The 26,498-nt window shown below is 44.6% G+C and overlaps 1 protein-coding gene across 1 annotated transcript in view; it reads left to right on the forward strand.

Annotated features, from left to right (window-relative positions):
- ADCY1 (adenylate cyclase 1) overlaps nt 1–26,498 on the forward strand; it is a 536,332-nt gene that overhangs the window by 248,789 nt on the left and 261,045 nt on the right. Inside the window, exon 5 of the mRNA XM_040353333.1 lies at nt 493–620. Coding sequence (XP_040209267.1) covers nt 493–620 — 128 coding nt within the window. The remainder of the gene's footprint in view (nt 1–492; nt 621–26,498) is intronic.

Consider the following 26,498-nt stretch of genomic DNA (forward strand, 5'->3'; position numbering starts at 1 on the left):
GTTGATGTTGTGGGATTTTAACATCAAGCATCTGTTTCCCAGGTGTGCAAGGCTGCCACCTGGTCCTCTGTTCACACATTCTTCAAGGCCTACCAGGTGGGTGTTTAGGCCTCAGCTAATATAAGGTACTTCAAGCTGTCATCTTTTTTCTTATTTTCTCTTTCTTCTTTCATTTTTTTTCTTCTTTCTGATTTTTTCTTCTTTTGCTCATACTTTTTTCTTCTTTTTTTTTTAACAATAATAATAATAGGAAAAGTAATAATACTATTTTTAATGATTTATATGAGTATTAAAACATAATTAGTGCAGTTATATAAGATATTTCTAAACACAAATGCATACAGTTGAAAATCAAAAAATGTACAGCTAAAACAAGATGTGATAGGAAAAAATATTATCAATAATACTATATCATTGATTTTGTAATTTTACATTTGAACACCATCTATAAACATATTAATAAATGTTATTTACCAGTGTCATTTGTTACAGGAAAATCACTGTCGAAGAATTAAGATTCTTGGAGACTGTTACTATTGTGTATCTGGGTTAACACAGCCTAAAACAGATCATGCACATTGCTGTGTTGAAATGGGATTGGATATGATTGACACCATTACGTAAGTAACACCATATACAATGATTCTGTTAGATTTGTACATTGAAGTAGGGTATTATTTTGTAGACAGCAGAAGCACTTCTTTAGTGTAGAAACTGTAAATTGTGTCATTGCATACAGAGATGATGCTTGATGCAAAGTAGGGCTCACATTTTGCATATATGAGGCAAAATACATTTTAAATGTATCAATGATTCTTTTTAAAGGACCACTATAGCATTGTATTTTGATAGTTGTATGTAGTTAGTGTGTGTAGTAATATTATTCAGTATGAGTTCCTTTGTTCACATTCATTCACTTATATTTTTTCCAAATTGATTTTCAGAACAAGTTGTTCATTAGAACTAAGGCCGGGTTCACACTGGTCCGACAAACGCTCCGACATTGGGAGCTCATGACGCATGATGTGTGAAAATCAATGTTTCCCTATGAGACCTGTGTTATCTGGTCCGACACAAGTCAGCCCGACTTTGAAAATGCTCCCTGTACTACTTTGCTCCGACTTTGATCCTACTTCATCCCATTGAATATCATTGAAGTCGGATCAAAGTAGGATCCTTGTCCTTACCATCCGACTTTTGACATCCGACATGTGATTACAGCAGCAGTAAAAGGAATTTATCTCACTCTGGGATTGTTTTGATTGGTCAAAGAACAAGTCAGACTATCACAAAGTCGGATCAAAGTAGTATCCTGTTCATGAAAGTCGGATGGATGTAGGACCAATGTAGGATCAATGTCGCAGAGCAAAGTAGGATGAAAGTCGTACTACTGCACTGTAGTATAGTGTGAACCCAGCCTCAAAGGGAATGGGACAACCTATAACACTGGCAGGGTCACTTGTGGGTTTTAGGAACAAATATTTAAATATCTTAACCACATATGGTAATCCAAATACCATAGTTTTTGCAAATGTGATCTTTTAACTGGTATATTTTAAAATTGCCCCTACTCTAGATATATACTAAAGATAAGTAAGCATGTTACAGTTAAATCAAAACCCAGGCAATAGAAAGCATCTTGCAGTTACAGTAGTTAAGAAACATGCCTATGGTATATTCTGTTAAAAAGACACCTGCACCACAGAGCTAGAATCATAAGGTTAACTACTAAAACAGTTTTTTTGGGCTCTATTATAATTAGCCTAGATAAATATTTCATGCATTAACCACTTAAGCCCTAAGCCTCTTTCTGAGATTTGGTGTTTACAAGTTAAAAACATTTTTTTTGCTATAAAATTACTTAGAACCCCAAACATAGATTTTTTTTTCTAACACCCTAGAGAATAAAATAACGGTTGTTGCAATACTTGTTGTCACACCATATTTGTGCAGCGGTCTTACAAGCTCACTTTTTAAAAAAAAAATAAAAAGACAACAGTTAGGGCCCTTTCACACGGGGCGGATCAGTAATGATCCGCCTCTGTGTGTCCGTAAAGCTCAGCGGGGATCCTCCGTAAAATCCCCGCTGAGCCGTCGGCTGACAGGACGGTCCCCGCATACTGTGCAGGGACCGCCCTGTCTTTTCTCCTCTCTCCCCTATGTGGGGATCGGATAAACACGGACTGTATGTCCGTGTTCATCCGATCCGCCAGACGGAAGAAAAATAGGATTTTCTTCCGTCCGAAAAATCGGATCATTGCGGAGGTGGTGATTACGGGTGTCAGCGGATGGTCATACGCTGACACCCGCAATCACATAGGGACCAATGTATGTCCCGTTTTCATCCGCATGGATCCGGATGGATGAAAATGCGGACATACGGTCCACACGTGTGAAAGGGGCCTAAAAAAAAAGTTAGCCCAATTTTTTTTTAGATTGTGAAAGATAATGTTATGCCAAGTAAAGTGCTACCCAACATGTCACGCTTCAAAGTTGCGACCGCTCGTGAAATGGCGACAAACTTTTACCCTTAAAAATCTCCATAGGCGACGTTTAAAAAATTCAACTGGTTACATGTTATGAGTTACAGAGGAGGTCTAGGGCTATAATTATTGCTCTAACGGTTGCGGTGATACCTAACGTGTGTGGTTTGAACACCGTTTTCATATGCGGGCGCTTCTAAAGTATGCGTTCGCTTCTGCACGCGAGCTCGGCGGGACTGGGCACGTTTAAAAAATGTTTTTCTTATTTATTAGACCTTTTATTTTTTATTTTTACACTGTTCTTTAAAAGAAAAAAATGGTGTCACTTTTATTCCTATTACAAGGAATGTAATCATCCCTTGTAATAGAAAATAATCATGGCAGGACCTCTTAAATATGAGATCTGGGGTCAAAAAGACCTCAGATCTCATATTTACTCTAAAATGCAATAAAAAAAGTAATGTCGTTTAAAAAAATTAAAAACAAAATGGCCCAAGAGCGTTTTGACGTCGCTTCCGCCCTGCAATAGTATGGAGATGGGTGGGGGCCTTCTTCCCCTCACTCTTCTCCACACCAACCACAAAAGAGGATCCGATCGCCTCCGCCACTGCCGACAGTTCTGGAAAGCGGCGGAGGGCACTGGAGAGCAGACGGAGGGCCCCGCTGCTGATAAAAGTGATCTTTCGGTGAATCCGCCACAGAGACCAATTTTATCTGAAAGAGGACTGCTCACTGAAGAAGAGGATACCAGGGTTATGGTAGCTAACTGCTGCCATAACAAAGATATCCCTCTTCAAAGTGCTGACGTATATCAGCGTGAGCTAGTCCATAAGTGGTTAATTTTGATTGGACTCAAGGCTTCTTTGTCATATTGTTTCCTGCACAGACCCAGCCAGATTGCTTCTTTCATTTGTTTTTACAACTGGAGAAATACACAATGGGCTAGATTCAGATACCTTTATGTGGGCGTAGCGTATCTCCTATATGCTACGCCGCCGTAACTTTGAGAGGCGAGTATGGTATTCATAAAGATTTTGCGGCCGAAGTTACATCGGCGTAGCGTATTAGGGCTGGCGTAAGCCCGCCTATTTCAAATGTTAAAGCTGTGGGCGTGTTTTATGTAAATTAAGTGTGACCCCACATAAATGACGTTTCTAACGAACGGCGCATGCGCCGTCCGTGAACGTATCCCAGTGCGCATGCTCCAAATCATGTCGCAAATAGTCAATGCTTTCGACGTGAACTACGCCCAGCCCCATTCACGGACGACTTAAGCAAACGACGTAAAACGTGAAAAAGTCAATGCGGTTCCGACGTCCATACTTAACATTGGCTGCGCCATGTTTTTGGTGGTTTATCTTTACGCCTGAAAACGCCTTACGTAAACAGCGTATCTTTACTGCGACGGGCAAGCGTACGTTCGTGAATAGGCGTATCTTGCTGATTTACATGTTCTAGGCGTAAATCAGCGTACACGCCCCTAGCGGCCAGCGTAAATAGGCAGTTAAGATACGACGGCGTAGGAGACTTACGCCGGCCGTATCTTAGCAACATTTAAGCGTATCTCAGTTTGAGCATACGCTTAAAGTTGCGACGGCGCGGATTTGGACTTACAACGGCGTATCTACTGATACGCCCGTCGTAAGTCTATATGAATCTGGCCCATAAGATGTAACATTTAAACTTATTCTGTCTACAGTTTTTCTGACAAAATTCCAAAATGATGTCACTGGGTTCCTAAAAGACTGATTTGTGGAAATTTGCAATTGTGTAATAAGTCATGTAGCAAAGGAATATGTTAAGCTTTTTGAGAGCACACCTTTTTGCACATAAACACATAGCTACAAAGGCTAACAGCGGTGTTCTTTAAACAGTTCAACAGTAACATACTGACTGCATAATAATGTATGGAGATGACTGAAATGTTAGTCACCCATAAGCTTTGCATTGGCTTTGGTTTCCTTGAAACAGAGGTTTCCAAGATTCAGTAGATACTAGTGATTTATGGGCCTGATCCACAAAAGGGATACGCCGGCGTATCTACTGATACGCCGTTGTATCCCTGTTTCTATCTATGGAACTGATCTACAGAATCAGTTTCTCATAGATAGGCAGAAGATCCGACATGTGTAAGGGACTTACACTGTCGGATCTTAGGATGCAGTACCGCAGCCGCCGCTGGGGGCATTTCTCGTCGAAATCCAGCGTCGGGTATGCAAATTAGCACTTACGGAGATCCACGAAGCTTTTACGCTTCGTTTTTTCTCCGTAAGTATTAGTTTGCCGTTGCAAAATTAGGGCTGCTTTTACAAAGTGTAAAGTTAGTACACCATGTAAAAGTAGACCCTTCTTTCCCGCGACGCTGTCAAATTTATTTATTTTTTTTTCCCGCCGCATCTCTTTTTTTTCCCCCGACGCAACTTTTTTTACCCGGCGCGATTCACAAAACTCGGCGTAACGTAAAACCACGCAAAGCACGTCAGGGAAAATAACGTCGGGAGCATGCGCTGTACGTCCGGCACGGGAGCGCGCCTAATTTAAATGGGACTCGCCCCATTAGATTAGGAACGCCTTGCGCCGGACGGATTTAAGTTACACCGCTCAAAATTTCTAGGTAAGTGCTTTGTGGATCGGGCACTTAGGTAGAGATTTTGCGGCGGTGTAACTTAAATGTCAAAAGTTAAGTTACGCAGGGTTTTTGTGGATCAGGCCCTATGTTCTTCCTATGTTTGAATTGGCTTCCTCTGGTTAATCTGGTATGTACCATGACATATATACCATAACATGTTCCCCAGCCTGTGTTCCTCTTTCAAGTCCTGAAACCACAAATTAGCCTCCTGGATTCTTGAGTCCTGTGAGGAACTCACACATTGCCCACTCAGGTTCAACCTCTCCCCGTGCGATAGCCTAGACATTATTCCTAAATTAATGCTATCCTGGGCACCTGGCCTAAATTGCTGCTTTAGTTTGTTGCCATTACAGTAGTTTCTTACTTACTGTTTTAACTCTTTTGCTTTTTCCATAGGCTGGGTATACCTCTGTTTGCATTTCAGCATGGGGCAGCTGTTTGGTTCACCCTGGCATTTTTTTAATTCACAACAGCTTTTTGCAGGGGACTAGAAGTGCATTGTTGTCACTTCTGATCATGCACACATCCTTTTTTTTGTTTTATGTCTGCCGGTACCCTTTGTGTCTGCTTTGATTTTCCAGCTGAACTTCTTTTGTAGTCATCTCTGATCATGGGAAAATCAGCTTTTGACAAATTGTTCAAATACTTAGGTATCTAAAGGAGGACACAATCTTTATTTGCTGGGCACACTGTGATAAGGACAGGTGCAAGGTATCTAGAAGAAGGAGGGCTGATTTCTCCCAATTTATGGGAAAAGGATATCACCGCTCCAGGTAGATCAGATTGAAACAGACCTCTCTTCCAGATAAGAAGCCAGAGGTGCTGGCAATGCGTATAGCAATGAGGATGAGAGAAAATTCTGGACAGCCGCACTCCAAAAATAGCCTTTATTCATAAAAAAATGGGATCAAAAATACATGTCAGAACGGGCAGAAGAGCTGATGCATTTCACACTATCAAACAGTGCTTAATCATAGCTAGCAATCACAAGAATGAATTTCAAATAAATACTGTATTTATCGGCGTATAACACGCACCCTAACTTTAAGAGAGAAGTTTCAGGAAAAAAACTTTCCACAGCCCCCTGCGTATAACACGCAGGCACAGTTTACCTCTATTTTCAGGGTAAAAAAGTGAGTGTTATACGCCAATAAATACAATACTTGTCTTCATTGACCATGTGACCAGAAAAGTGATTAATTGAATCCAATTAACACATTTACAAATCAACATAACATCTGTGAACACAATCAAGATCTTGACTAACATATGTGATTGAATGAAGTGCTCATAATTATATCTGGATGGATAATTAAAAGGAATAGATATATAGGTGTAAACCCAAAAAACAAAAAGGGTTATGTGAAAAATAATATGGCATTTATTAATTCCTAACTGATCTTAATGCATATGAGAATATATATACCGTATATACTCGAGTATAAGCCCAGTTTTTCAGCACATTTTTTGTGTGCTGAAAATGCCGCCCTCGGCTTATACTCAAGTCACTTTTTTGCGCCTGTCCCCTAGACACCAAACTTGGCACACATGTAGCCCCACTCTTCCTCTACAAGTGTGCAAAGTACGGCCGGGGAGCACCGATTTTTCAAAGCCAGGCACCCCATCAATAGACTCCCATGTTAAATGTCAGTCTAATCATGGGCACAGTGAGGCATGCACATGGACACAATGAAGCATGCAGATGGACACCCTAGGCTTATACTCCAGTCAATACGTTTTCCCAGTTTCTTGTGGTAAAATTAGGTGCTTATATTCGGGTCGGCTTATACTCGAGTATATACAATATGTGAATGTGAATAAATATATTTATGGTCGTTACCCTCTGACCGAGAGAGATGTGGATCACATAAACACGCGACAAGACTTACAACATAAATAGACCTGAAGTGTGCCTTGGTGGTCTGGTCAGTATGCCAAGAAAAGGGGGCATACCCAAGGTAAGTAATGGGTAGTTAACTGATAAAGGATATGCTGAGAAGTGCCCTGAAAAAGGGAAGGGCGGGAGGGTGTCGAATGCGATTGAATGCGCAGATTTACGCACATGAGGTGAGCTGGGAAGAGTCGGCCCAGTGATGTGTAGTACCGCACACTGAACCGACAAAGAACATGTGTGAGTGGGCTGCTTAAGTACCCTCCAGGCTCCTCCCATAAACTCAGGCCACCATACTGGCCTTCTTATTTATGGTCATTACCCTCTGACCGAGAGAGATGTGGATCACATAAACACGCGACAAGACTTACAACATAAATAGACCTGAAGTGTGCCTTGGTGGTCTGGTCAGTATGCCAAGAAAAGGGGGCAAAAGACTCAGATAGGGAAATAGCTTTTATTGATTTCTTGTATTTATTGAGCCAGCTTGGTAAAGGCTTGTGCCATTTCTTCCTGAGGATTTGGGATGTATGTGGCAAAACAAGGAGACTTCCATCAGCCTGATATCTTGATTATGTGGTCTGGTACTCCCTGTTGGGAGGCAGCTGAGGCTGCTCTAATTCGGAAAGAATGTCCAGAGAACTGACTGAGGTTTAAAGGCCCAAGTTACTTAGGAGGATTCTGACATGCTTAAAGCGGTGGTTCACCCTAAAAACGACTTTCCCCTATTACACTGCCCCCCCACATTACAATACGATTATGCCTATAATTTTTTTTTTGCTGCTGTACATACCTGGGTACAGCTATTCACCCGTGTCCTCCGGGTTGCGAGTCCCGCGGGAGTGGGCGTTCCTAACATGGCGGTGATTGACGTTTTGACAAAAAAACGAGCTCCCCCCGTCGCGTAAGCCGCGTCACGATTGGCGAAAGGAGCCGAACGGCGAGTCGGCGCTATACTGCGCCTGCGCATCGCCGTTCGGCTCCTTTTGCCAATCATGACGCGGCTTACGCGACGGGGGGAGCTCGTTTTTTTGTCAAAACGTCAATCACCGCCATGTTAGGAACGCCCACTCCCGCGGGACTCGCAACCCGGAGGACACGGGTGAATAGCTGTACCCAGGTATGTACAGCAGCAAAAAAAAAATTATAGGCATAATTGTATTGTAATGTGGGGGGGCAGTGTAATAGGGGAAAGTCGTTTTTAGGGTGAACCACCGCTTTAACACACTGGCTGCCACTCAGGGAGCTGGTTTAGAAAGGGTAGCAATGAGCTACCATCAGATTGGCTGGGTAGATGGAGCAGTAGTCGGTCGAGCACCGTCACTGGTCGTCAGGCGTTGTTAGTCTGAAACAGGTTTATGTCAACCCCCAAGGCTGGTTTGTTGCGTTTGCAGACTGTGAGAGTGTAGTGGTTCAAAAGCGAGTCGGGTGGCGTCGGAGCAGTGTCTGACTGCCGGAGCCGCTGACTGTAAATTCACTAGGTCGTAGGGAACCGTAGAAGGCCTGGTAGATGGCTGTTTGGGTGACTAGGCTGGGCAAAGCCCTAAACAGGGAACGAGTAAGGATTTCAGACATGTCCCTAAAGAGGGCACTCTTGAAAGGTAGGCGCTTGCCACTGACTACAGGTTGGTGCTTCTGTATGCCCTGTAGGAGGGACTTGACTGCATGGGCTCGAGAATACTGACAGTTTACTGGGGTCCTGCAGGGACAGGAAATGATGGACGCCATCTAGATATGGCGTGATAGTATTGTGAGAAAGGGTCAGCTGTGTGTGGCAATACAATATGAAGGCTAGGACGTGTCTAACGTTGCCTATTGCTGCTCCGGGGACAGGGGCCAAAAATTTTGCGGTTAGTGTTCCAAGCAGTGCGATAGACCTTCAGTGTGTTGCATGCCAAGGAGTGGTTAATAAGCTGGGTTGCATTGGTGAGATGCGACTTCAGTTGTTGGGTCGGCTCCAGGCTCTTGCTGGAAAAAAACAAAGTAAGGTTAGAATGGGAAAGCGCATCAGCTGCGATTTTGCATTTGCCTGTCTATGGGGAGTGACTTAGATCTACCTTAATTGATGATGTCGGCTGTGACAAGGAACCCTAGGACATAATGAACTGGAGAACTTGATGGATTCGTACTCGACTAAGCTGTAAGGGTTCGGCATGTATGTCCTAAATATGGCCTTGGACAATGTTGACCGCCATACACACCACGATATAAAGCATTGAACGCCCACATTTTGAAAAAATTATGAGAAAAGCTATCTACCAATGGCATGAAGATGAAACCCTCCATGGCCAAATAAATGGATAATGGGGTCAGTCATAATAGTGGGAAACATCCCACTCAAAATGTAACCCTGACAGAAGTCTCGTGTGTAGAGAGAATATCCAGAACACTTTGCTTTTGTAGTGTTCTGAATCTGTCCCCTCCTCTTTTGGGGATCATTATCTTGTCCACACACTAAACAGAGAGTCTCAAAACATCCTTAAAATGAATGAGGTTCCAATGTTTGGCTACATTGGTAGATTTATTCTCCTCGATATCATACACATGATCGTACAATCTATCTTTTAGCCTACATATGGTGCGACCCACATACTGAATGTGACATGCCTCATATGTGATCACATATACCAACAATTTGGTGTAAGAAGTTTTGCCATTAGTGCTAGAATTCACACATTTGCCCTTTTTAATGAAGCGACAATAATTGCATCCTTTAATGCCACATTTAAAATTCACTTTAAAATACAACCAGTTAGAACCCGATTGTTTATTTGACTCGATTGTATTTCACTGTAAATTGGATCGTTAAAGAAGATTGGGAGGTATTTAATAACTGTGTTTTTAATTTTCATAAATTCTGAACTGTAAGGTGTAGAGAAGATGGGAATATTACCAGAAAACAGGGAAGATTTATTGTTTCCCTTATCGTCTTTCAGGACAGCACCACTTGACAGGAAACACCTCCACCAAACTTCTTAAAAGGGAGGCTCCTTCCACTTATCATCAGTCTTTGTGTTTCCTCCAGCGGAAACACATGTGGGGGTTAGGAGCTCTCTAGGTACTACCTGAGAGGTCTTATCTCCCTACTCCACCTGTTTTTTTCTTACCTCAGAGAGTCTGTTCCTCCCATTCCCTGGATAGAGAGTGCCTTGTGCATGGGCTCCTTCTCCCTCATCGGTGCTCAGTGAGCTAGGGACTGCTCCGGGATACTGCTCCTTGGCAAGGTAGAAGGCGCGGACATCTTTTTTCCTGTCCGGGCAGCCGAACGCCGCCTCCATCTTGGGAAGGTCAATCAGGCTGCTTCCCCCAGAAGTGAGGTAACCAGAAGGGGTGGCATCCTATGAGCGGGCGCAGGGCATGGACGTAATTTCCGCCAGAAAGTGCTGAGGGAGATGGGAGGAACAGGTCTTTTGCCTTGTTAGCTGGTTCTGGTCCGGTGAAGTGGCGCTAGTGAAGTCCGGAATCGGCAGTTTGGCCACCAGCATCACGCTGCTACCTCAACATGGATGCAGGATCTGCAGCGAGTGCAACAGGCACTGGCACCAGCAAAGCCCCCAGGTAAGGAGTAGACTGAGGTTCTACCCTCATTTACTATGGGGTCTCTCTCTAGCTCTCTTCTCCCTTAGGGGAGGTGTGAGTGTTTTTTTCCCCCTGGTGGCGGGGGCCTGTTTGGGCACATAAGTGTAGTGGATCTCTCACTGTGCACCTGTGGTGAGCATCTTGATTGGTTTTCAGGCTGACTCAAATGGATGGTTTGTCTTTTTTTCCTTTTTTCTTTTCCCTTATCATGGCAGGCCAAGAGCTCTGATCCTAGGAATAAAAAGAAATGTCCTTCATGCAAGTCTAAACTATCTGAAGGCTGGAAAAAAGCTATGTCAGACATGTATTGACTCATTAGTGAAGGAGGAAGCGTCTGCTGCTTGCAGCGACATAATCGCATCTGTTAAAAAAATAATTGGATGCTACTATTCAGTCCTTTAAGTCCCCACCCACAAAACCATCCGTGAGACAGAGCTCTACCTCACAAGACTCACTGTTAGTCCCTGTAGTGGAGGCAGAAGAGAGTCCTCTGAACCAGGAAGGTCCTTCCCCCTCACATTCTCAAGAATCAGATGAGGAGGAGGATGAGCTGGAGAATATATCTTCAAAATATAAATTGTCTTTGGAACAAGTTGATGGCCTCCTAAAAGCTATTCATGCAACTTTGGCATTAGAAGAGGAACGTACAGTAGGTGTTTGTGATATTGTGTTTTTAGCACGACAGCATCGCGCTGATTCTCGGCGACATGGTGCCGAGATCTCGCACTCACTGGAATAGTGACAGCACATTCCAACGTGCGCGTCATAGAAGCGACGGGAGATCCGACTTGGATTCCCGCCAATTCTACACGTGTGCGGCGTTTGTTATGAATCCTGAGGGGGAAGTCCCCGTCGGATTTTAAATAAAAATTCGGCATGGGTTCCCCCCTCAGGAGCATACCGGGCCCTTAGGTCTGTTATGGGTTGTAAAGAGAGCCCCCCTACGCCGAAAAAACGGTGTAGGGGGTGCCCCTACAATCCATACCAGACCCGTATCCAAAGCACGCTACCCGGCCGGCCAGGAAAGGAGTGGGGACGAGCGAGCGCCCCCCCCCCTCCTGAGCCGTACCAGGCTGCATGCCCTCAACATGGGGGGGTTGGGTGCTCTGGGGCAGGGGGGCGCACTTCGGGGCCCCCCCACCCCAGAGCACCCTGTCCCCATGTTGATGAGGACAGGGCCCCTTCCCGACAACCCTGGCCGTTGGTTGTCGGGGTATGCGGGCGGGAGGCTTATCGGAATCTGGGAGCCCCCTTTAATAAGCGGGCCCCCAGATACCGGCCCCCCACCCTAAGTGAATGGATATGGGGTACATCGTACCCCTATCCATTCACCTGGAGGATAAGTGGTAAAAACACAAATAAAAAACACAGGGTATTAAAATATTTTATTAGTCTGCTCCGGAGGCTCCCCCTGTCTTCTTTAGCTCTTTTACCAGGGGATCTTCTTCTTCCAATTTCCGGGGGTCTTCTCCTGCTCTCCGGGGTCTTCACCGCTCTTCTGTGGCGTCTTCTCCACTCCGGGGGGTCTTCTTCTATGTTCGCCGCTCTCCGCTCTTGACTCGGCGCACCCCGGTTCTTCCTCCCGCTGTCCGGTGCCTTCTCCTTCTTCCGCTGTTCTGTGACGTCTTCTCCTCTTCTTCCGCTGTTCTGTGACGTCTTCTACTTCTCCCTTCAGGCCGCTGTGCTGTGACGTCTTCTCTTCTTCTCTTCTCCCGAAGTTGACACGCCGGGCTCTTCTTCCTGCAATGACGGGTGTGCGGCTTGCGTCGGACTTATATAGGCCTCACAGTCCCATCATGCTCCGGTAGGTACCATGTGGGTAGGTATCACATGGGTAGGTACAAGAGCATGATGGGACTGTGAGGCCTATATAAATCCGATGCAAGCCACGCACCCGTCATTGCAGCGAGAAGAGGCGACGTGTCAGCATCGGGAGAAGAGAAGAAGAGAAGACGTCACAGCACAGCGGCCTGAAGGGAGAAGTAGAAGACGTCACAGAACAGCAGAAGAAGAGGAGAAGACGTCACAGAACAGCGGAAGAAGGAGAAGGCACCGGACAGCGGGAGGAAGAACCGGGGTGCGCCAAGTCAAGAGCGGAGAGCGGCGAACATAGAAGAAGACCCCCCGGAGCGGAGAAGACGTCACAGAAGAGCGGTGAAGACCCCGGAGAGCAGGAGAAGACCCCCGGAAATCGGAAGAAGAAGCTCCCCCTGGTAAAAGAGCTAAAGAAGACAGGGGGAGCCTCCGGAGCAGACTAATAAAATATTTTAATACCCTGTGTTTTTTATTTGTGTTTTTACCACTTTTCCTCCAGGTGAATGGGTAGGGGTACGATGTACCCCATATCCATTCACTTAGGGTGGGGGGCCGGTATCTGGGGCCCCCTTATTAAAGGGGGCTCCCAGATTCCGATAAGCCTCCCGCCCGCATACCCCGACAACCAACGGCCAGGGTTGTCGGGAAGGGGCCCTGTCCTCATCAACATGGGGACAGGGTGCTCTGGGGTGGGGGGGCCCCGCAGTGCGCCCCCCTGCCCCAGAGCACCCAACCCCCATGTTGAGGGCATGCAGCCCGGTACGGCTCAGGAGGGGGGGGGGGCGCTCGCTCGTCCCCACTCCTTTCCTGACCGGCCGGGTAGCGTGCTTTGGATACGGGTCTGGTATGGATTGTAGGGGGACCCCCTACGCCGTTTTTTCGGCGTAGGGGGGCTCTCCTTACAACCCATAACAGACCTAAGGGCCCGGTATGCTCCTGAGGGGGGAACCCATGCCGAATTTTTATTTAAAATCCGGCGGGGACTTCCCCCTCAGGATTCATAACAAACGCCGCACACGTGTAGAATTGGCGGGAATCCAAGTCGGATCTCCCGTCGCTTCTATGACGGCTCTGTCTCCATTGCGGCAAGCCAGCTCGGCGCTGGCTCCCGCGATGGGGCTCGTAGGTGCTCAATCTCGCCGAGAAAGGGAGCGAGATTGACACAATATCGCGTGCACCTACTGTAAAGAATTATCTTTACACAACAGGATGTATGCAGGACTCAGTGAGCCCAAGATACGTACCTTCCCAGTCCATACAGTAATTTCTGAAGCGATCAAGAAAGAATGGACTGATCCTGAAAATAAACCTTTCTTTGCTAAGGCACACAAGAAAAGGTTTCCTTTTGACGAAGACCCAGCAGCTCCCTGGAATAAAGTTCCAAAATTCGATGCAGCCTTTCTCAAGTCTCAAGATCTTCAGATCTAGCATTTGAGGACATGTGGATTCTGAAAGACCCCATGGATAAGAGGATGGATCAGCAATTAAAGAGGGCTTGGCAATCCATCATAGGCAGCCTTAAGCCAGCAATGGCGCCTACTTGCGTCTCCAGAAATATGGAGTATTGGTTGAACCAGCTTAAGGATCATATAATAGCTGATTCTCTAAAGCAAGAAATCCTATACTCCTTTTCAACCCTGTCAGCAGCTGTAGCCTATGCAGGGGCGGACTGACCATTGAGGAACTCGGGCACTGCCCGAGGGCCCCATGCCACTAGGGGGCCCCATCAGGGTTGCCAGGCTCATTAAAACCAGGGACAGTATGTAAAAATCTGTGTTTTTTTTTTTTTACATCTGTCCCTGATATGTCCAAAACCTACATGCTTTTGATGTGAAAATCCCGAGATTTTAGCTGCCCCGCCTCTGTACTGCCACCTGGCTTGGTGGCCATCTGTAAGCCTGGGGGCCCCATAATCTTCTATTGCCCGGGGGCCCCATGAGTTGTCAGTCCGCCCCTGAGCCTATGTCTCAGATGCATCAGCAGAGTCTATCAGAATGACGGCAAGATTTGCGGCCATTACTAATTCAGTTAGGAGGGCGCTATGGTTAAAAACCTGGCCGGGGGACACAGCATCTAAAAACAAGCTGTGTCGAGTACCCTTCCAAGGGGATTCATTGTTTGGCCCCGATTTAGATGCAGTGCTTGACAGAACTGCAGACAAGAAGAAATCTTTCCCTGTCAAGAAGAAAAAGCAGACAGGCTAAAGGTTTTTTTCGTCCTCAAAGGGCTCAAGAACAAAACAAGCCTCAAGAGAGGAAGAAAGGTTGGTCAGGGCAGAAGGGAAAGGGCAAACGTAATGTCCTTTTCCATCCTCCTGCGGCAACCAGCAAAACACAATGACAACCGGTTGCAGGTGGGGGGAAGACTTCAAAGTTTTCTCCCTTTCTGGGCAAGCATAACAGAAAATCAGTATATTCTCTCTATGCTGTTCCAAGGTTACAGAATAGAGTTCTTGGACCCTCCCCCAGAGAGGTAACTGTTGACAAATCTACCAAGAGATATAGTCAAGTCCCTAGCAATGAAGAGCCTATTGAAGTACTTATTCTCAACCTGAAGCCGCTGAACAGATCGGTCCTATACAAAAAATTCTGTATGTACTCAATCTTCATGGTCAAAAATCTTTTGACAAAGGAGTGCTTTATGGCATCAATCGACCTGCGAGATGCCTATCTGCATATCCCCATAGCCCCTCAATCCCAAAAATTTCTAAGATTGGCGATAAACATGGGAAAAAAGGTTGTGCACCTCCAATTCAAAGCCCTCCCCTTCGGCCTTTCCTCGGCTCCGAGAATATTTACAAAGGTCCCTTGCTCCTCTTCGCTTACAGGGGGTAGCAGTAATTCCATACCTGGACGACCTGCTCTTCTTTGCTCCCTCCAGGGGTGTCACTCGTCTAATAGAGTGGTGAAAAATCTAGTGTCAATTCTGGAATTTCTTTAGAATTGGAGCAGAAAAGGGCTTGTCAGTCAGTACACTCAGGGGCAGATCCACAGAACAATTACGCCGGCATATTGATATCTATTGATACGCCGCGTAGTTTCAAATTTTGAGCGTCGTATCTTTGTTTTGTATCTACAAAACAAGATACAACGGCATCTCGGCTGGATCCGACAGGCGTACGTCTTAGTACGCTGTCGGATCTCAGATGCAATTCTTCGGCGGCCAATAGGTGGCGTTTCCGTAGAATTCCGCGTCGAGTATGCAGATTAGCTAGTTACGGCGATCCACGAACCTACGTCCGGCCGGCGCATTTTTTTACGTCCGGCTTTTTCCGGCGGTTAGTTAAAGCTACTGTTATGAGGTGTACTCAATGTTAAGTATGGCCGTCCTTCCCGCGTAGAAATTTGAAATTTTTACGTTGTTTGCGTAAGTCGTTCGCGAATAGGGATTTGCGTAGAATGACGTCACCGTCAGAAGCATTGGCTTGTTCCGGGTTAATTTCGAGCATGCGTACTGGGATACCCCCACGGACGGCGCATGCGCAGTTCAAAAATAACGTTGTTTACATCGGGTCACGACGTGTTTACATAAAACTCGCCCCCATCACAGCCATTTGAATTCCGCGCCATTACGCCGCCAAAGATGCACTACGCCGCCGTAACTTACGGCGCGGGTTCTTTGTGGATTAAAAAAAAAAGTAAGTTACGGCTGCGTAGTGTATCTTAGATCTGCCCTTTAAAGTGCAGATAGCTGCATTGGGAGTTTTTCTGGAAAGGCCTATATCAGGGGTGCCCAACCTTTTGAAGAGCGAGGGCCACCTAAGCGACATGGTAACCGGTCACGGGCCACAATGAGCAGAGCGGGTGGATGGCAGCCCACTCTACTCTATAGAGCCCACTCTTCTTTTTTTGCGGCTCTAATTGGAGGTAGGCGTTTGTAAACGGACACAAGTCCATTTATATCTGGTACAGTAGGTGCACGCGATATTGTGTCAATCTCGCTCCCTTTCTCGGCGAGATTGACCACCTACGAGCCCCATCGCGGGAGCCAGCGCCGAGCTGGCTTGCCGCGATAGAGACAAAGCCGTCATAGAAGCGACGGGAGATCTGACTTGGATTCCCGCCAATTCTACACGTGTGCGGCTTTTGTTATGAATCCTGAGGGGGAAGTCCCAGCCGGACTTCCCCCTCAGGCATGGGTTTCCCCCTCAGGAGCATACCGGGCCCTTAGGTCTGTTATGTGTTGTAAGGAGAGCCCCCCTACGCCGGAAAAACGGCGCAGGGGGTCCCCCTACAATCCATACCAGACCGGTATCCAAAGCACGCTTCCCGGCCGGCCAGGAAAGGAGTGGGGACGAGCAAGCGCCCCCCCCCCTCCTGAGCCGTACCAGGCTGCATGCCCTCAACATGGGGGGGTTGGGTGCTCTGGGGCAGGGGGGCGCACTGCGGGCCCCCCCCACCCCAGAGCACCCTGTCCCCATGTTGATGAGGACATGGCCCCTTCCCGACCACCCTGGCCGTTGGTTGTCGGGGTATGCGGGCGGGAGGCTTATCGGAATCTGGGAGCCCCCTTTAATAAGGGGGCCCCCAGATACCGGCCCCCCACCCTAAGTGAATGGATATGGGGTACATCGTACCCCTACCCATTCACCTGGAGGAAAAATGTTAAAGTCAATAAACACAACACAAGAGTTTTTAAAATAATTTATTAGTCTGCTCCGGAGGCCGCCCCCTGTCTTCTTTAGCTCTTTTTACCAAGGTCAGGAGAGCACACACCAGGGAGGTCAGGAGGGAACAGTACAGGGTCAGGAGAGCACACACCAGGGAGGTCAGGAGAGCACACACCAGGGAGGTCAGGAGAGCACACTAGGGAGGTCAGGAGAGCACACCAGGGAGGTCAGGAGAGCACACCAGGGAGGTCAGGAGAGCACACCAGGGAGGTCAGGAGAGCACACCAGGGAGGTCAGTAGAGCACACCAGGGAGGTCAGGAGAGCACACCAGGGAGGTCAGGAGAGCACACCAGGGAGGTCAGGAGAGCACACACCAGGGAGGTCAGGAGAGCACACACCAGGGAGGTCAGGAGAGCACACACCAGGGAGGTCAGGAGGGCACACATCAGGGAGGTCAGAAGGGCACACATCAGGGAGGTCAGGAGAGCACAGTACGGGGTCAGGAGGGCACACACCAGGGAGGTCAGGAGGGCATACACTGGGGGAGGAGCTGAGAGGACACACACTGGGGGGGTCAGAAGGCACACATTGGGGGAGTCCAGAGGGCATACACTGGGAGGATCAGGAGAGCACACACCAGGGGGCATACACAATGCTTTAATGAGCCCAATTTCTCACTGTGCCACATGAAAAGATGCAATCCTATGTGTCAGCCTCTGGTGCCTGTAAACGAATCCATGATGTACTGATAGCTGAGCTTACCTTCAGGAAGTTCAATCACTCGGCTCCCTCTGCTTAGCTGCTCACACCTCCCTCTTCCAAGTGGAAGACTAAACACAGTGTTTGCTGGAAAACAGAGTGTTCCGCCCTTTTACGGAACAGCACAAAGAGGAGCATGAGTTTTTAAAAGTGCACGGCCGCCGTCTGAATATGTCACGGACTCGGGTACACAGATCGGATTCTACAATGGGCACGGTGAAGTCAGGCGCAATGGACTCAGGTACTGACTCGAGTATAAGCCGAGGGGGTCATTTTCAGCCCCAAAAAATGGCTGAAAAACTCGGCTTATACTCAAGTATATACGGTACTTCCTTTTCTTCTTCCGCAAAATGTATGCCTGTCAAATAAAAATTTTGAAAAAAAACTTTTTTAAGGTAACAGATAGAAATGGGTTTGTACCAGTCACTAGTCGTCACCATCCACAATGGCTTGGGCGGTCCCCAAAGGCCAAATAATGCGAGTCCGACGCAATTGTCATAATGTTGCAGATTTTCACACACAAGCAGATTTATTAACTAACAGATTTCAGGAAAAGGGGTACTGCCCAAAAACCCTTACTGCAACAAAAAAATCAAGTTTTACAAATGGACAGGGATTCACTATTAACTACAAAAAAAACAGAAGACTCAGTTTCAAGGAGAATTGGCCTTTGTCTCAGGCTTTCACAGACAGTATAAAAATGTAGAAAATTCTGACCCATCCTGCTAAAAGATAAGGACCTCCAAATCTTACTACCCCCTAGACCTAAATTCATATATAGGCGAGCACCTTGGCAAAGACATATCATTGCACTAAATGTTCCAGACCCCCCCCCCCCCCCCAAGAAAACACTCACCTTCCTTGATGGATCAGGTTTTCACTATTGCACAAGGTGCGAGGCATGTCGCACCACCAAAAGGTCGTCAAAGAAAATGAGTACATTCCAATCCAATGTCACTAAACAAGAATTTATCATCAAACCTTTGATTACGTGCTATTCCAACCATGTGACGTATGTATTGGAGTGCCCATGTTCCCTTCAATACTTGGGGAGGACCACACAGGAACTTTGAGTGCAAATTAATGAGCATGTGGCTAACATCTCTAAGGGATTTTTAAACCACAGTTTCTCACGTCACTTTCGGGAGTACCATGATAGGGATCCTCGCCTCCTTAACTCAACATAGATTCCAATTTTAATTGTTTTTTGACTAATGAATAGCTATGGACTAAGTGGGATTATAATCTTATCAATTTACTATCATATACTCTTCCCCTTGATTATATCCCTTTCTCACTAGTACAGGGTATATATCAGGGTATATATATTTTTTCCTTGTCAAAATTATCTTTATTTAGTAATTGCAAAGTGAAATTATACATGCAGCATATGATTGATACAATTCTCAAAAAGTTGGCATTTTGTATTTTAGTCATACTGTATTAACTCTATTGTTCAAAATAAAAGAAAGAAGAACTTGACCATAGTATTATGACAACAGCTGGAATAACTTGGTTATTTAAACTAACAAAGTATACGGTCTTACGATAATGAGTTACCTCATTATCAAATTAACAGTACATTAAGGACTTCGTGTTTCTGTTTAATACAGTTTCAAACATATAAGATAGAGGATACTAGGATATGTTACCTTTTCTATGTTGATTGTAAAAGATATGAGGAAAAAATCTTGTACAATAACTGACCGGGGAAAGGGAAATAAGGGGGGGGGGGAAAGGGGGGTAAAATAATAAGGTCTGCAGGGATGGGCCTGGGTCCATTGTCACTGATTGAATTGTACAATGGTTGTGCATATTGGGCAAGCTACCATGGCATCAACACCCCTTCATTAAAGTTTCCTGGTACAGTGTACTGTATCCACGGGTTCCATAGTTTTTCAAAATTGATGATCGTGTCTGAGTCTAATGCCTCCATTTTGGCATGTGTCATCGCGGTATTCATTCTATTTTTTACTTCTTTCACTGAAAGGTTTGGGGTTTTCCAGGCTTTTGCAAGGGTCTGTTTAGCAGCTGTAAAGAGTTGCATTAGTAATTTGAATTGTGTGCGTGTTAAATTAATGGGCTTTAATTTCAGTAGAGCTAATTTAGGGTAAAGATGGATTTTCAGTTTGGTCAATATATTTGCTACGTTGAAAATCTCTTTCCAGAACGTCTGTGCTTTTGGACACGACCACCAAGTATGAAAATATGTACCAGTGGTAGTGCATCCCCTATAGCAGAGTCCAGAGTAGTTTGGTACATATTTGGCTATCCTGTCAGGCACCAGGTACCATCTAGTTAACACTTTATAGTTCGTTTCCAAAGCTATTACATTAGAGGAGGCTGTTTTAGTGTTTTGCCATATTTGGTTCCAGTCAGAGGTATTGAGTTCAAGATTTAGGTCATCTTCCCATTTCTAGACATATGATAGCTTCGCCGTGCTGGTTTGAGTTAGTGACTGTAAATAAAGAACCGATATTGCACCTCTTGCATGTGGATTTTCATTGCAAATGCTTTCAAAAGGAGACATCTGGTTTTGCGGTGCTGTAGGGATCATGAGCGATTTTATAAAGTTTTTTATTTGGAGATATCTGAACAGTTCTGTTTGCGGGATACCGTATTTTTTGCACACTGACGGGAAAGGCATGATACCTGATAAATCTAAAAATTTATGTACATATAGACAGTCTTTTTTTTACCCATTCCTTGAATGTGTTAGGGAAGATCCATGCTGGGTAGAATGCTGGATTTTTGTAAAATGAGAGCATTGGATTAAGTACTTTGTTTTGAATCTGTCCCACAAGGAGAGTGAGTGTTTGATAATGGGGTTGCTTAGGCTTCTGCGTAGCTTGGGGGGGATCCAAAGCAAGTTAGCAGGTGGGATGGGGTCGCATTCAGCCGCCTCTATCGCTAGCCAGAGAGGAGTTTCCTTTTTTGCATGGTATTTGGCGAGGGTTGATATTTGCGCTGCTCTGTAGTAGTTTGTGAAGTTTGGGTACCCTAGCCCTCCGTGTGTTTTGGGGAGGTGTAAAGTTTGCGCTTTTATTCTAGGCCTGGAAGAACCCCAGACAAACGTTGTCACTCTCTTCTGTATTATTCTCAAAAAATAAGCAGGTAGTGGGATAGGAAGCACTCTGAAAAGGTATAATAATTTTGGGAGTATCGTCATCTTTACTGCATTGATTCTTCCAAGCCAGGACAATGGGAGTTGGGTCCAGGAGTTTAAAAGGTTTGTTATTTGTTTTAGGAGATGAGGATAATTATGCGAAAATAAGTCGGAAGTGTCAGCCGTTAGATGTGTTCCTAAGTATGGAATGCTTTTTTCTGGCCATACGAATGGAAGGCCTATTTTGGCCGCACTTAGTTCTATTTTTGAGAGGGATATATTTAAAGCTAAGCATTTTTTAGGGTTAATAACTAGACCTGAAAATGTTGCAAATCGATTTAGTATTGGGATGAGATTTGGGCCTGTTACTTGTGGGGAAGAAAGGAATAAAAGAATGTCGTCCGCAAATAAACATAACTTGTGCTTGTGACCTCCTAGTTCAATGCCTAAAATAGTGGGTATATATATTTTTTAATACTTTTTAAGTTTAGCAATAGATGCAACGCCACAAATGGACACCTTCCCTACTAATAGTATATTGAGGGTATGGCAATACAATGTACCTGGGTACAGGGATTCTCTCCTATATTTGTAATTGGTAACTATGATGTATTACAATTTTGTTTTTAACGGCACATTTTTAATGTACGTCTGTGTGTTTGCCTAAAAACTGTCACAGGCTGTTAAATGATCAAATATATCTAATCTCCTCCCCTCCATGTGGGAAGTTCACACTATATAAGCGCGTGTATTCAGTGACCCAGTACGCTTCCTGAAGACTGATTATGAAAAGTACATCGAGGCAGTACTTGGTCACACGATTGCATCACTTCCAGTCCCTCTGGTTTCTCGCCGTCGGTGGTGGAACATACGCCAGTTACTACGCTGATTACGGTACTCCATCCATCCTTTTACATGCCTTTCATCCTCAGTGTCGGGAGAAGGCACTTTTAAATGTAAGCAGCCACTTGGTCTTTGTGTTTTTATATTTTATTTTAAATAAATGGGTTACACTATTGCGGTTCCCTTTATATCTTTCCACACATATCTTATTTGAGAATTTCCTACCGGGGAGAAGCACGGAACCAGTGTATGGTCTCCATTAATGCAGCAAGCATTATCTTGCTAAAGCGCAATTGACCTTTTTTTAACCAATAGGTCAACACCATCTGGTAAGCAGACATCTATCTACAGAGTACTTTTTGGTGACAACATAGTCGGTGAAGGTGGTATTTACATCATCCTCAACAATGGAAGGAACCTCCTTTATATTTTGGATTTTTAATTTTTAATACATGTTGTGGTTTTAAGTTTGATCACTTTGGCACATTACTGTTAAACTAATACTGTAGCAATGGTTTTTAGCACTGCATATTTGTCTGAACACTTCAGATAGATGGTGTTAGAATACCATCAATGATATGGATTAGAGCACTGTATTTATGTTTATTGTAAAACAAACACAGTTTATTTCACATTGAACAATATCAATTTAGCAATCAATTCGTTTGTTAGATTTTTTGTTTTATTATACACGGTTTAGCGCCCACTATGTTCAATTTTTTTCTTTTTTTCTGGATATTGCAGGTTGCTGGCTTTATATAAGCAGTCCCATTTTTATTTGTATATATTGGAATCACTCCTATTGCCACATCCGTAGTGTTTGAAGATAGAAGGGAAAAGGAAAAGCCTTTACGGTTCGGACTTTAGAGGGAATTTAGACCACATGAGATGTATAAAAGTATAAACTTTATTGATAGAATACAATAAAAAATACCTTTCTCAAACCTTTTCATGGGGAAAATTTAGTACATCAACATCATGTATTGAACCATGAATTCAGCCATGAATAAGCACTAAGTCAGTGCGAAACGTCGGTTATCCTCCTGTTTCTGTTGCTGTGATCTGGTATGTTTTGCTGTTCGTTTAAATAAAGACAACCTGTTTGGTTTGGAGTGCGGCCATCCATCCTTCATTTTACGCCCATGCTTGCCTAGTGCACTGCCAGCACCCTTGGAATCCTACACCTGTGTATGACCCTATAGCAGACCCACCTTGAGCGGTGATTTTCCTTCTTCTATCATGTATTGAACATTGGGAAAACGCCCCAAAAAATATTAAACCGCTGGTATCTGTCCCCATACAGACTTTCCAAAATATTTCCCTCTTCATCCTCCATATGATGGAGATTTAATACCCATACTGGCAATTTAATGCATACACTATGGGGATGTAAGGCTTTATCTAGTTTCTGGAAGACAATCCCCTCTAAGTTTCCTGTGAGGAACGTGATAAAGACACTCACACCAGAAATGGCCTTATTAGATCTAAACCTAGACCTATACCCATCATGGTATATAACTATTGTCGCTAATGTCCTAAGGCTCACCACAACTAAACTATGGAAATCTACCTTAGCCCCTAACCTATCAGATGTTATTTTGAGACTAAACTCTCAGGCTCACTATGAAATAATGTAAGTGCACAAAAAGGGCTCCACAGCTAAATTCCTTAAAATATGGAATGAATGGATCATACATCCTAGGGCTTCAAATTTTCAGAAAATACTAAGAACTATTAAATTTGTTTCTGACCCATTATCTTCTCTTAAGTACTCTGATTAGTAAGGTAACTTCAAACAATCTTCATTTTCTTTCCTCTTTCTAATACATTAAGCTACAATCCTTTGTTTACAGCGTGTTCCCTTTGGGGTAAAGAGGGATTATATAAATGCTAGTTCACACCAGACGCAGTTCCGTTCAGTTCCATGTGCTTTTTTTCTGCACTAAAAATGCATGCACAGTGTTTTCCATGTATTCCAATGGCTCTAGTTCACACCAGTGCAGTCAGTTCCAGTCCAAAAACTGACCGGAAATGACTGTATTGGTGCAGAAAAAACGTAACTGCACAGAACTGCATCTGGTGTGAACTGGCTATAAATGTTTGAGGCCGGAATCACACTTGTGCGGTGCGAATCTCAGCTCTCTTATCTCTGCAGAGAGATAAGAGAAGTGTTCAGCAGATCCACTGCGTTTTAGCTGCAGATTAGCTGTGAATTTGGAGACCTGGGAGAGGGGAGGAGGGAAGTGTATTGAGCTGAATGAGAGAAATACTGAAGAGAAATGAACACATCTGCAAATCAGCTGCGTACCCATAGAAGATAATGGGCCTGAATTCGCACCTGAGCCACACCGCAATGCCTAAAATACGCACACGTTTTTCGGCAATGCGCAGTGCGAATGCATTGCACATATGTGAACCAGCCTCATTGAAAACAATGTATTTAGAAATGTTCTGCGTATTGGATGCGGTTTAAGCCGCACTCAATTCGCATAGATGTGAACCCGGCCTAAGTGTTTCTAGTTTGACTGTAGTATTTTATGGTAACTTACTTTAGGCATTTCCTCCTTATTTTGGAATCCTATATAGGTATTTCTGTGACAACACTGTTTCAGTATGTAACTGGAATATTCTTGTTTTACTTTTGAAAAACTCAATAAAAATCTTTATTGGTAAAAAAAATTGATTTTGCAAAAAGCAAACACATGGAGCTTAAAAACTTGTATTTACATATGTGTAAAATGTGGACAACATGGACACAGCACTAAAAAATTAAGTTGTTACACCATGTATGATAATGAGCCCCTGGCCAGGGTTTAGATACATTTGTGTATCTTCTGAGATACGTTACGCCGCCGGAAAATAGGGCGCAAGTTCCGTATGCAGAAAGAACTTACGCCCTAGGTTACGGCGGCATAACGTCTGTGATCCGGCGTAAGCCCGCCTAATTTAAATGGGGATGATGTGGGCGTGTTTTATTTAAATGAATGGTGACCCCACGTATTTTACGTTTTTTACGAACGGCCCATGCGCCGTTCGTGAAAGAATCCCAGTGCGCATGCTCGAAATTGCGCCGCAAATCGTCATTGCTTTAGACGTGAACGTAACTAACGTACAGCCCTATTCGCGAACGACTTACGCAAACGACGTAAACTTTTTAAAACTCGACGCGGGAACGACGTCCATACTTAACATAGGATACCCCTCATATAGCAGGGGTAACTTTACGCCGGAAAAAGCCTAACGTAAACAACGTAAAAATATGCGCCATGCGGACGTACGTTTTTGAATCGGCGTATCTACCTAATTAGCATATTCATCGCGTAAATATACGGAAGCGCCACCTATCGGCCAGCGTAAATATGCAGCCTAAGACACTTACGCCGGTTGGATCTTAGGGAAATCTATGCGTAACTGATTCTATGAATCAGTCGCATAGTTACGACCCCGCACACTCAGAGATACGATGGCGTATCCGGAGATACACCGTTGTATCTCCTTTCTGAATCCGGGCCCCTGTGTTTTGCTAGTTTGCTTCATCAGGACACATGCAGGGGTAGTCTGAGAGTAACAGGTCTCACTATATTGAAACAAAAACAAACATTATATTTCCATGCATTATGTTATCACATATATAAAATAAGACCCTTTAGACTTATAGGCAGTATAATCAGCTGTCTGAAACAACACACACATGCATATATAAAAGGTCCTCCCTAGGCGGACACCGGGGCAAAAAGACAGACCGGATGGTCTGGTTCCAACATATATTAATGCGAGCAAGAGGCTACAATAATCAAAATAAGTACTACAACAGTTACTACATTTTTCTATGTAGTGCATAGGCTCTATATATATACTGTATATATTCCTCAATGTGTGATGTTCGTCACTTGGCCCATCCTCCGAAGACATCTTGTAAATGAACTGCATCAGGGAGTGGCCTACCAGTGACGACATCATGCACCCCCGATTGCTTACCAGCAGTAGTGTTTGAAGCCGACAGCCTGTTGCTCTTCTGTTATACAAAACAAATGTAGAAAAACAAGCTGTGCAACTAATGTGATGATTCAAACAAAAACCAGCAAATATACTGTATATATTGCAAAACTTAGTACTGTAGATGTGTTGAAATCACTAAAACAAATAGGTGACCCTATTTGTGTTAAATAATGATAAGTCCCAGTGAAAAAAAAGGGGTGAGCAAATCAATGTCCTATTTTCAAAAGAAAGGATGCATCAGATGGTGGTTTAGTAGCTGGAAATATGCTGCTCTCCTACAGGTAAAATGGTGACATCAAATTAAGAGGAACCACAGAACAGTGATGGGATAGAAAGGAAATCCTCCACCTTCCTTCTGAAGTAGCCAGAGTCGCAGAAGGCGATTTATCTTGGTTCTCCTCTTTTTTGGAAAACCGATCGCAAATAGTGAAGTTAGGACCTTTCACTTCTGAGAAACGCACGGTATCGTACGGAGTCCCTCAAGGATCCCCCCTGTCGCCGGTGTTATTCAACATCTATCTTCGCCCTCTTTTTGAGATTATTAGCAGTCAAAAACTGCTCTACCACTCCTATGCAGACGACACGCAACTATATTTCCGCATTTGCAATAAAAAGGATCATCACCTCAATCTAGAGACATGCCTCTCTTTGATAGAGGACTGGATGACAAAGAGTTATCTTAAACTCAACGGAGAGAAAACAGAACTTCTCCTGTTTCACGCCAAGCGTATGAAACAACCTGCAACAACCTGGACTCCTCCGCCCATTCTGGGCAAAATCATCA

The sequence above is a fragment of the Rana temporaria genome, chromosome 5, assembly GCF_905171775.1.
Source record: "Rana temporaria chromosome 5, aRanTem1.1, whole genome shotgun sequence".
Lineage (NCBI taxonomy): Eukaryota > Metazoa > Chordata > Amphibia > Anura > Ranidae > Rana > Rana temporaria.